Here is an 11910-nt window from a genome sequence, read left to right on the forward strand (position 1 = left end):
GTGGCTTGTGAGGGCTCTATTGCAACTACTCTGCCATTAAATCAGGAAAGCAACCACAGACAACACATAAATGAATGGGTGCAGCTGTTTTCCAATAAAACCTTATTTACAAAAATAGACAGTGGGCTGGATTGGCTCTCAGGCTGCAGTTTGCCACCCTAGCTCTGGAGGATTACTTGAGATGGCATTTAATGCCTTCACATCCAGGTCTTCGATCACACTGTGAAGCACCCCAGCCCTGACCCAGGCCCCTCACTCCCTCTATCTCCTCACCAGGCTTGTTTTCCACAGCACTTACTGTCTGAAACGGCCACCTGTCTACTTGTGTAGTGACTGTCTCCCCCAACAGAACGGAAGGCCCCTCAAGGGCAGGGACTGTATCCTCAGCACCTGGCACAGACTAGATGCCCTTTTAATATTTGCTGACTGAATGGAAACCATTATTATTATCATTTGTTGTTGCTGAAGTCTTTAATATTTTGTTCTCATTATGTGCCCATGACTACTTTTTAAAATTTCATCGTGGTTAAACATATGTAACATTCACCATGCTGTGTGACCACCTATGACTATTTTTAAGGTGTGGAAATATTTTCCGTGATCAATCATTTGCGGTTTTCAAATTTTCATGGGTTGCAGGAAATTATAACGTTGGATATTAACCACTCCATTTTAACCACAAGCCAGCTATAATCCTCCCATTTTGGAAATGAGGGGGCTAAGCTCAAACGTCTCATTGCTCACTGGTAGCCAGGCAGGGATTCGAACCCAGACCTCCCAGGCAGTGCTCATCAAGGGAGTAGTCCAGCAGTGTAGAAAGAGAACGGGCGTTCAAGTCTAAGAATCAAACTCGGTTGGACAAGTCATTTCACTCTCTGCAAAATGCTGACAACAATGTCAGCCTCACAGGGGCATAAAAAAAACAGTTGTCACTGAGCTGACTCCAACTCGTGGTAACCCCATGTGTGTCAGGGTAGAACTCTGCTCCATAGGGTTTTCAGTGGCTGATTTTTCAGAAGCAGATCACCAGACCTTTCTTCCAAGGTGCCTCTGGGTAGACGTGAACCTCCAACCTTTCAGCCACGTTAGCAGCCAAGTGCCCTAACCATTTAACCACTCAGGGACTCCCACAGGGGCACGTACAGGATTAAATAAGATACAGATGGTAAAACAGGTAGAACAGCACCAGCCACGGGGTCAAAGCTACCCTAGTAGCTATTACGATGTAACAAGCTGACAGTGGCCCCGTCCACCCTGCCTCCCAGGGCTATAGAGGGGACTAGCCAAGGGTCTGCCCAGGAAAATGATTATGAAACTGCAAATCCCTGAACAAAAGTAATCTACATTTTTTTACATCCCTCTTTGGGCATCACAGCAAACATTCTCCCTCTAAAAAAACCAAAAAACACGAACATAACGTCAAAAATAAACCAGAAAGACCTGCAATCGGTTCAGAGCTTTAATTGCAGTCAAGAAAAGGGTTAAGTTTCCACAGGCTCACATGTGTACCCACAGCCGGTCACCACGCAGGCAAAAACCGAAACAAAACCAAGGGGTTCTCAAGAAGCCACGGACAAAGGGACGTGTCTCCGTTTTAGCCCATTCCTGTCTGGAGTCCTCTGTAGGCAAACGCAGACGCGAAACAAACACGGCAGCCACAAGAATACAACAGATGGAATGGAATGCCACCACGTTCCGACGCCCTGTCCCAGGGGAAAAGAGAATTACCTCTTTGAAGGCTCTGAGCGTGGCCACCATCGCGCCTCCTGGGGTTACTTTTAGGACAGGAGGAAAAATCAACACACCCAAACTTTTCATGCCTGCCCTCTTCAGTAGAAAGTGATTCACTTGGTTTCAGATTGAAATATTTATGCCTCAAATACAAAACAATGCTAAACACGCACCTCCCCGGTGCCCCGGCCATCTGGCCCTCATCGGAACATCTTCAGATGAAACGCCCAGCTGGGATTCCGACTTCACGACGTGGTGAGGAGTCTTCCTCACAGAGGGGGACCTTCCCAGTGCACAGGGCTCCCTGCGTCCCAGAGAAGGGCAGTTGTCTGTCTCGGGTCCCAAAGTTAGCATGTGGAGAGTTTTCAAAGGAGGGTTAGCCAGACTCCATCCGCAAAGAAACATCGCTCGGCCATGCCGGGTGATGTCAAGAATTTGTTTGGGATGTCATTAAAGCAGGCACAGTCACTGTGGGGCTGGGATTCAGGCTGACGCCGGCCCCAAGGCTGGCCCAGCAGTAAGCCCCTACCTGGCTGCTGTGCACCTCTGAAACCACACAGCCCCCTCAATCCACAAGCTCGCCCCTGGGGAGTGGTGTCTTCGCCACTGTGTCATTTCACTGTGCCGCCGTGTGGCCAAGCGGGACCACTGCTTCCGTGCTGTTCGGGACACGGCATCAGTGGCCACCAGCGCGTTTCTCAAGCTGCTGGATAACACGGGTCTTTTCTCTGATAAATTCTAATTTTGAAGCTACTTCTCCTTCGCCCCCTCACAGTTTGAACAAGTGACCATGTGTTGGCGTCTGTGAGTTGGGAGCAAGGACATGGCCAAGAGAAAGACGTGTTCTTCTGGAGAAGGAAGCTAGCCTTTCTGGGCTCAACAAGAATGTGACTCCATAAGCAACAGGGCTGAAGCATTTCCTGGGCTTGGTTATACAGCTAGGAAATCAGCGCAGACATGGTATGGGCACCTCTGAACTCTGTCCGTCGTGGCTAAAATTATCTCACTAATCATAACTTCTGGAAATCAATTCTCAGTTAAGGGTGGCGGGGGTGTATACACGCCGTGAGATGCGGTTCACCCTGCCGAGCCTGGGCGCTTGATTTGGACCACAGACTCCTGAGGACCTCAAATTAGGAAAACAGAGGGAATCAGTGGGAAGAACTCCTAAGGAAAAGGGGAGGAGTTGGGAGAGAGATTCTTAAGATTTCTCTTCACGGATGCTTCCCGGTACTGGATACTTGAGAACAAGCAAGAGCTGCTGGAATCCAAAAATTACAGCCCCACTTTAAAATACCACAACACACCAGACTTCAGTCTGTTTGTTCCGCGGGTCATTCAGACTGCCAAGACAATGACTCTTTATTGTTCTAGAATTTAAAAGCAAGCCATGGCCTACAGTGGCCGTCCGTCTTATCACACGGCTCTAGGGACACGTCTCCGGGGTCCCCTATCTCCCCCCAGCAAGTGAGAAGCCCCACCAGCCAAAGGACCCTGCTGGATCTATTTCTTCCTGAACCTTCCAGGGTCTCTGTGCCGGCTGCTGGGTTTTCTTTTCATCTGAGTTTTGAAAAACCTCAAGGTCATGTCAGAAAACTTGGAAATTGAGTCCAAATCCATCCCCAATTTGCTCCTTCTTCACTCTCAATCTCCTTGTTCTAAACCTCTCTGGGAGGATGCAGCCTATCATGTCTTATCAGATGCTTCCCTGTCTGAAATCCACGGTAACCGCACTTCATTTCCTTAAGGTTTGTGTTCTGTGGCCACGCATAAGCTCCTAAACCAACAACAATTAAAAACAAAGTGCATTCCTTAACTCCTAACTCCAATCTATTGACGAGGGCATTCTCCGGGCTGTTTTTCAAAGCACACTGTAATAAACGCGCCAGACGTTCTGCTGCTCCTCTATTATATTGTCTCTAATCCTCCACCCAAGCCCTTTCACACGTGAGGAGGGGCCTGACAGACACGGACAAACACGGAGCTTAAGTTACCTTGCCCAGGTCAGTTGGTGAGTTTGGGGCCCCGTCATGACAGAAGCCTGGACCAAGGTGGCTTAAAGGCCAGCCACCAGCTGTCCACTGACCAGTCTGTGCCTCATCTGCTGAGCCAGAATTCCATTTTCTTTCATCAGGGTGGAGGTTTGCACCGGTCCTCCTTCATTTTACTGAAGGAGGTGACTGATTAGGGGTGCAATGAGCAAAGGCCAGTGAATTTTTGGGGGGCCTCAGTTATAGAATCTTTGTGTGGGGGTCTTGGGGCCTTAACTGTGAGTCATTTCAAACAGCATACAATTCAGAAAAACAGAGCTCTCTGTCCCCTCCCCCTACCTCCTCGCCCCCAACCAGTCCCTCACAAAGACTAGAAAGAAGCTACCAGCTTCACTTTCTTCACATAAACACACCAAAAAGTTGTCCTTCACAGGAGGGGTGAAGCACCTAGTTCGAAAGCAAAACACAACTTGGTTAAAGAACTAATTGAAATATACTCTCCGTGGAGGTCGCTCTCAATTTTTTTCTCTCCACGAACGGCTGGAATGCACCTTCCTTGGAATACCTTCAGAACCCAGGAATCTGCATCTTCCTACACACACACACACACACACACACACACACACACACACACACACATCTGCTTTCCCCCTTAATTGTCTGCTCCTTCCAGCTAGGGCCATCCTTGGCTTGGGGGCCCAGGCATGGGGAAGTGGCTACCCCGTAGCTCACCACCACCCCAAGAGAGCCATGGAAGAGTCTGCTCAGGTCTGGGATGTCACCTACTGTGTGTCCTGGAAAAATCATGTATTCTCTCTGAGCCTCCATTTCCCAAAATGGTCTGCACCCCACCACCTCCCGAGGGCCTGAGATGTGTGTAGGGCTTTGCACAGTGGAAAGCGCTAGACTAACATCAGGGGTTCTGATTATCATCATCACTGGTCTTTACTGGAGTCAGTCTGGCACTCTGTGGCCATTGATTCCTGTCCCCCTGGGGACAACTGCATTCATTCCTTAGATCATTTGCCATTGGTGAACTTTTTACACAGGGCTTTGCTACAGCACCAAAAAGAAAAGTCTAGGTGCTGTGACGTAGCCTGGTTTATGGAAATCACAAGAGTCTGGTTCCTGGCAGATCCCAGTTGCCATCAGTTTACCCAACTGCGAAATGGGATGAACACTTTCAAGAGTGGTTTATAATGGTCAGAAACCATTTAGGCAAAGGCACTTTCGCGTATGTTCTGCCCTCTATATTGGAACACGTGGGCACGCTACTTTCCAACACCATGATACAAATTCCCACCCAAGACAACTACAAGCCCTACAGCCCAGCAAAGGATGGCCCTCTTCTTGACACCATCAGCCCTCCCTAGCTTAGACAGCCAGGCTAAGACAAAGGTTGGAGCCCCACAGCTGGCTGGGGAATGCAGGAGGGTGGGTAAGCTATGATTAGACAGACCATCCTAACATGTCCCCCTTCACTCAAGATACTTATGCTGTTTCCTGTGAGCTGGGCCAATACTGACTGAAGCACTTCCCAGGGGCCTGTGGGGTGGAGAGGTGGACAAAGATGGGTCTGCCCTGGCCCAAGCTGGGAGCAGCTGTCTGGCTCCTTGCCCCCTCCCCATACACACCCCATTTAAAGTGCCTCTGCACCACGTGCTCACAGAGAAAGTGCCTGAGAACCTACCCCTCCCCAACCCCCCACCTACCATGAACCCCCTCTAGAAAGCAAATGAAAAATCCCCTTTTGTAGCTAGTCTGAGACCAAGTCATGGACACAGAGAGAGATAGCAGTTTATAAATAGAGCGCTGGAGAGGTCATCTCTCAGGATGATGGAATGATGCCCGCTCCTCTCCTGTGTTAGAATGTTCTGGAAAAGCAGGGCACTGGAAGAGGGGTGAAGGCATAGGCTCATCCTGGGCTCCCCCGCAGGTTCACCCCCTTCAACAGGACAGGGGACCATCCAGGCACACGGCCAGCTAAGGAGTGGGGAGCACAGAGCAGGTTTTCTCGAGGTGGAAGTCTTATTTATAAGGCTGGGGGTGTATTAATAACCATTCAAATTGTTTCATTTGAAATTAACGTAATAGCTTCTTTGAATATTTCTCTCATAGAAACTGGGATTAGCAGAAACAGTCCCGAATGTGGTCTGAGATTCACCTGGATTCACCTGGGCAACTATACGCTGCATGTTGTTAAAACATTTAACGTTTCTGAACCTTCATTTCCTCACGTGGAAAATGGGGAGAACATCTCCCATCTCTGAGGAGTCTTTAAAGGTAGAATGAAATAATGCACATAAATCTTGAAGTGCTGGGTCTGGCAAAATAAATATCATAATAACATTTTTAAAAATTAAGTAGCCGAAGGATTCCTCTATGCCAGGGACCATTCTATGTCGTCTAGACCCTGTAACATCCACAACAACCCCAGGAGGTAGATACTATCACTACCACCATTCTGCAGTTATGGAAGGTGAGGGTTAGAGGGGTTAAGTAACTTGCCCAAGGTGGCAAAAGGGAGCCAAGGCAAACTCCCGCTGCTGGAGGAGCCACCACCGCCTAATTCTGCCCCACAGGCCTGGCCTCCAGGCTGCTACCTTCTTTCTCCAGGGGTGCTCCTTATTTTAAAAGGCAGTAATTGGGGATCACTCCATATTTCATAAGAATTGTTTCACCTGCTGGGGAGGGGACACTTTTACCTTGCAAAGCTTCTACAGACCTGTGTAAAAACACTGTTCTTGTAAAAAGCTATTACTGTGAGTGCGCTGGGTTCCGTAGCTGGCTGATAAGTAGGAGGAAGAACAAGATCACCCACTCCCCAGGCAGCAAAATCTTTATCTCCCTCATCTACTGAATGGACTGAATGCAAAATCAAAAGAAGTTTAACGCATTAACAGCCGTTCCTGCTGCCCCTTGGCCTCCACCCCGTCCCCTCCATGGCCCCTGGGACCTTACAGAAGGCACCCTCTTGTCTTCGTCCCAGGCCCAGCTGCTTATCCTGGCACCAGGAGGCTTCTCCAGCCCTTCGAGAGCTGCCGACGGCCCCCCGGTGCGCTCCCTCCCTCAGCCTGGCTGGTCCTGAGCGGAGAAGGGCGGCGGCGGAAGAAAGCTAGAGATTTCCGCGCTGCGCTTTTTAGACGAGGTTGGCCTAGCTAGTGGACGCGGTGGGAGGCCCAGGGCATCTCAGACGCCCGGAGAGAAGCAGGGCGCGCTCAGCGTCGCGGTGCCCATGGGCCGAGGCGCGCAGCTCGGAGCCGCCCGCGGGAGAAGGACTGGTCGATTTCGTCAGCGCTGCGGGATGGAAACGCTGGCCCCGGGAGAAGGATGGCACCAGGAGCGAGTGTGGAAGATCCAGCGCAGCGTCAATGACGGACATGCGCGCCGACTAACTCTGCCTACGGACTCCGCCGCCTTAGGTCTGGGGTTTCGCGGAAACAGGGCAGGGTGAACGGCATGGAGTGGGTCCGAATAGGCTCCGGGTCGCGGGGCTCCCCCAGCTACCAGGTCCCGTCGGGAAAAAAGGAAGGAGTCCTGGTTCTCCTCTCGGTCCCAGCATCGCCACTCCCCACCCGCTCCTGGAGACCCACGGCGAAACTTTTAAACCAGGCTGCTCGTCCTGGGCCTGATTCATACTCAGAGTTTTCACTTTTTTTGGACAGGTCAGAGCTGCCCAATTTTTCTTCTAAAGCTACGGCCTACACATAGCTTTTTTTCTGGGCCTCAGACTGATGGTTTGGGAGAGGGGACCGGGAAGAGGGGTACGAAATACAGAATGTGGCCCGTCTGCATCGCCATCGCTTTATTATGTCACCGTTAACTTAACTATAAATACTACGATTGGGAACAAGGCGCCGGCCAGCCTCGGCCTGTGGGGCTGCGACCCCCAGCACTGCCCAGGCCCCAGGCGCCAACCCTCGCGGTCTGTACACTATTTACAGCTCCCCGTTTCTCTCTCTCAATCCCCTCCCGCAAGGCAGCGCGTGTGCAAGAAAGTAGCGTCGTCTGTCTGTGCAAGTCCTTCGAGTTAGCCAAGTGCCACGGCCGGCCCGCGGCCGTCAGCTGTCCGAGTCCAAATCGCTTTTACCTTCCTCTTCCCTCTTCGCGGGCGACGCCTTGGACGACGTCTTGTTCCATTTCTCGGCGTTTTCCGACTCCGACGACGATGACCGTTTCTGCCGCCTCCATTTGGCGCGGCGGTTCTTAAACCAGACCTGTTGCGCAACGGGGGACAAAACAACAGCTAGGATCAAATTCGCGCGTCCCCACAGCCTGGCCACCCAGGAGCTTTGCGTGGCCGCAGAACGGCCGGGCGTGGACTCCGAACCGGGGACCCCCGAGAGCCCGCCAAGGAAAGGAGAGACACTCGCTCCCGCTTCCGCGTTTTCATCCAACTTCCTGGGCCTAAAGCGCGCTCCGGCAGCATCCGGGCCGCCACTGGGATGATTTTTAAAGCGCAGGGACACCCAAGGAGAGCCCGGCAGACCCGGCTCAGGACACGTTCCGCGGGAAGGGACGCTAGGCGCGCCTACCTCCACCTTCTCCTCGCGGAGGTGCACTTTCCGGGCCAGCTGCTCGCGCGTGCCCACGTCCGGGTACTTGGTCTCTTGGAAGAGGTTCTCCAGCGCTTCGAGCTGCTCGTCGGTGAAGATAGTGCGGTGCCGCCGCTTTCGCCGGCAGTGAAGCTGATTGAGAAGTTGCAGCTCCGTGCGCGACAGCGTGCCCACGTTCATGTAGGGCAGCATCTGGTGCGGTACCGGTGACACCAGCACCGAGCCGGGGCCCTCGTAGCCTGCGACAGAGTGGGGCGCACGGTCAGCACTGCCGGAGAACGCGCTGGCTCGGGCCTCCCTCGCCCTTGCCCGCCTGCCCCAGACCTGCTCCGACTTAAAAAATCGTCTGCAAGGGGATACTGGGAATTGGGGAAGCGTGGTACAGCGTCCACTCACACATTCCCAAAACCAGTTCTGGCATCTTAAAAGCCTAGTCTCCCCATGCAAACACTGAATGGCAGTTTCTCCAACTCCCGCCTGAAGTATGCAGCAAGAAGCGTGCAAACTCCCGTTGCTCGCAAAAATAAAGGAGCGGAGGATGCAAATTCGCAAGGGGACAACAATTAGTGCAAAGCGCAAAAAAGCCAGCTCGCCGCCTCCCACGCCCAGGGGCCGAGTCCCGCGGCGGGTGACGCCGCTGGGCACGATTCGGACCCTACCTGGGGGCGTCGGGACGCAGGAGCATTGCTGGGCGCCCAGCGGCGGCACGGCCCCGCAGCAGGCCGGGCCCACGGGCGCCGCCTGCACGTGCAGCTGCCCGTAGAAGTAGTTGTTGTAGCCCAGGCGGGAGCTGCCGACCGCGGCCGAGAGGCCCGGGCCGCCGGGGGCCACAGGGCGCGGGTAGAAGGCGCCATAGTCCGAGGAGGCGCCGCCGCCGGCGCCGTACAGCGAGTCCCCGTGGAGGGCCGGGAAGACGACGGGCGCCGCGGCGCTGGGCGCCAACGGCAGCACCGAGTCCTTACAGCGCGGCCGAGCGGCCAGAATGTTGTCGATGCTGAACATGCCGGCGGGCATCCCCGAGCCCCGCGCCGGGACCGGGGGCGGCGGGGACGCGCCGAGGAAAGAGCCTTCAAGTGGGGGGGTCCCGCTCCTCCCGCCACCGACCAAAGCGAAAGAGACGCGGCCGGCGAGCGCGCAGCCCGCGCCCCTCCCCGCCCCCTGCGTCCGCGCGCCTCCTCCGCCCGCCCCGCGCCGCTGCGCGCCCGGTTCAACCCGCGGGAGGACGGCGCTCAGCCCGCTCAACCTCTTGTTGGTTTTATACCGAGTCGACGTCATCCTGGATTTAGTTCCTGGTAATAGGCAGATGACAAACAGAACCCGATTTAGCCCTTTCTTTTCCTTTGGTGGTGGGGGGGATTTAGGGAGGGAGGAGGGGAGAGGTGCCAAAGGGGAGGGGGTTATCGGGCCTGAAAAGAGATTGTGGATTGCGAATTAATGAAATTAACCTAATCTTTTCCATGCCGCGGCTCTGCCGCCGGCCGGCCCGCCGAGCTGGGCGGGCAGCCTAATTGCCCCGGTTAATCTCATTAATTCCATTGTACGGCCGCAGTTAACAACTCCCTCCGCCCGCCCTCTCCGCCCCCACCCTTTTTTCTCGGATTGGGCCTTATTATTGGGTGCGATTTCCTCTGCCTGTAGCTCAAATTCATTGTGGCCCATTTTATTTTGGGGCTACTTTTTTTCCCCCTTTAGGAATTTATTTTGGAATATGTGAGGGGCTGCATCCTCCCTCAACGGGATTGAAAATTACGCCCCTCCTCCGAACCCCCCATACACTCACCTTCACTTTGTTCAATCTCGAGCTTCTCTCCCGAGTGGAACTGGTTAACCCCCCCTCCCCCGAAAACTTCCGTTTTTGCAAAGACCAAAATTTTGAAAGACAAAAACGACGGACGAAGAGGTGCATCGTGTTTCTCAAAACCCCCCGTTTTATTTTCCGCAGCCCTTTTGGGTCTGAAAACTACCAGTGCAGCCCCTAGGCCTTTACACACCGGAGACCAAATTCCACCACTAGTTAAAATTCGCCACCAAGAATACACTCGGAAGCGATACTTCCTGCTCACTCCTGCCTAGGTGTCGGTGGGTTTTGTGTTCTTTCTCGCTTTTAATTTTTGAAATGGGGTATCTTCTTCCTCGTTTTCTCTGTACCCCCCTTCCAGTGTGGCCTTTGAGGCTTCCTCATCTCATGCCCCAGCAGTTGAGTTGCATTTTTTTCCCCTTGGGACTGCCCTGTTTCTGAACAGGGCAGACCTAGCGGCGCGCGGGCTGCCCTTCCGCCCGGCTAAGGCCTCGGCTTGGGCTCCCTGAGCCCCGGCGGCCGGCATCAAGCCCGGCTCTGCTCGCGGCAGGCGGCTGCCGTGATTTGCGGGAACCTCGGCGCGGCACGGCCGGGCCACCGGAGCCGCGGGAGACGCAGCCAGCCGCCAAGGCGCGCAGGAGGCCGAGTGCCCTGCGAGAAGGTAGGCGGCGGTGCGCGCGAAACGAAAGCAGCCCCCGGGCCCCCGCGGGCCGGGCTCAAGGCCGCAGCCGGCTGAGCGGTCCTTCCCCTGCCCTTCGCGCTGCCCACTCCGGCCGCTCCAGGGGAAGGGGCAGAGCCCTGCTCTGGCGAGATCGCCGAGGGAGGGCTGGGGTGGGGAACACCTCGGGCCTCCCGAAGGAAGGCTGCGTTTAACTCCACACCGTTTTCGCGATTTCTCTCTGGCTAATTAACCAGGAGTCCCTGCAGGGTTGTCTGAAGTCACCGCAGTAGGACTAAGTTAAGTGGGCTGCACTCCCCGGCTCTGGGGCAAAGGGGAAAGGGCATGTGCAGATTGCTGTTGCCGGGTCAGAGGGGCCCTGGAGCGCAGGTTTAGTCCTGTTGGGACGCAGCCCTCCGGCGGCGCGCGGGAGCCGCGGGGCAAAGCCAGGCGGTGGCGCTTCTGCTCGGGGGCGGGCGGGGGTGGGGGCGGCGTGCACCTCTGCGCCGTCAAGCCCACTAGCTCTTGGCCTGAGAGCCTTGTGTCTTACAGTGTTGAGCAAACTAAGAGGTGGGGGTGGGGTAGCGATTTAGGAAGGGCAGAGATGGGTCTCAATTTGGGTAGACCGAGTTTTTACAATAAAAACCACTCCGGGAGCGGGGGAGTGTGAGGTCAGGTCTGGGGTTAGAAGTGGCGTGCCTTCCCTCTCCTAACTGAGGATGGAAGCGTTTTTCCGTTCTCAGAGACTTAAAAATCACGCAGTTCTCGGGGCATACACTCCCCGCCGACCTTTCCCAGGTATAATTTGATGGAAGCCAACTAGATACTGCGACTTCGGCTGGCATTTTGGCGGCGTTTGCGTTGGTGGCTGGGCGCTTGCGGCAGGCCGCACGGAAGTAGATGTGTTCGGACCTGCGCCTGAGCGCCGCAGGCAGGCGGAGCGGGTTCCGCGTGGGTTTCAGCCGAGATGCTCAGACCAAGAGGGCGCCCAGACTTAAAAAATGCCTCCAAGTTTTTTTAAAGTATACGACAACCTTCCTCCACACACCCCATGCCTCTTCGCTTAAGAAATTGTTCCTTTTGCATAATCAGGGTTAGCCAACTGCTGAACGGCTCCCCTTGCTTTTCTGCACCCCTTCCACTGTGCTATCGGACCCCCAGGTGGAAGAGCACTTC

General features: G+C 54.5%; 2 protein-coding genes across 2 annotated transcripts in view; one reads left to right on the plus strand and one right to left on the minus strand.

The window, feature by feature from the left end:
* The window catches only part of LOC101345971 (putative serpin A13), a 146228-nt gene extending 139418 nt beyond the window's left edge, over window positions 1–6810 (plus strand). Inside the window, 2 exon segments of the mRNA XM_012555639.1 lie at window positions 2292–2450; window positions 6686–6810. Of these exon segments, the coding sequence (XP_012411093.1) occupies window positions 2292–2450; window positions 6686–6810 (284 nt within the window).
* Window positions 6811–7514: 704 nt separating this feature from the next.
* Window positions 7515–9432, minus strand: GSC (goosecoid homeobox). The gene is made up of 3 exons (XM_004376697.1): window positions 8938–9432; window positions 8258–8517; window positions 7515–7939 (listed from the first exon to the last, which is right to left on the minus strand). The coding sequence occupies exons 1-3, from the start codon at window positions 9290–9292 to the stop codon at window positions 7784–7786; spliced, it is 771 nt and encodes a 256-aa protein (XP_004376754.1). The 5' UTR covers window positions 9293–9432; the 3' UTR covers window positions 7515–7783.
* Window positions 9433–11910: the final 2478 nt, after the last annotated feature.

This window comes from Trichechus manatus, unplaced genomic scaffold (genome assembly GCF_000243295.1).
Source record: "Trichechus manatus latirostris isolate Lorelei unplaced genomic scaffold, TriManLat1.0 scaffold00045, whole genome shotgun sequence".
Lineage (NCBI taxonomy): Eukaryota > Metazoa > Chordata > Mammalia > Sirenia > Trichechidae > Trichechus > Trichechus manatus.

Bases quoted from the DNA above. Each gene is read 5' to 3' on its own strand.
- GSC (XM_004376697.1), bottom strand. From the start codon at position 9,292: ATGCCCGCCGGCATGTTCAGCATCGACAACATTCTGGCCGCTCGGCCG. The intron at 8,518-8,937 runs GTAGGGTCCGAA...ACTCTGTCGCAG, and splicing joins CTGCGTCCCGACGCCCCCAG to GCTACGAGGGCCCCGGCTCG. The intron at 7,940-8,257 runs GTAGGCGCGCCT...GTTGCGCAACAG, and splicing joins TCCGCGAGGAGAAGGTGGAG to GTCTGGTTTAAGAACCGCCG.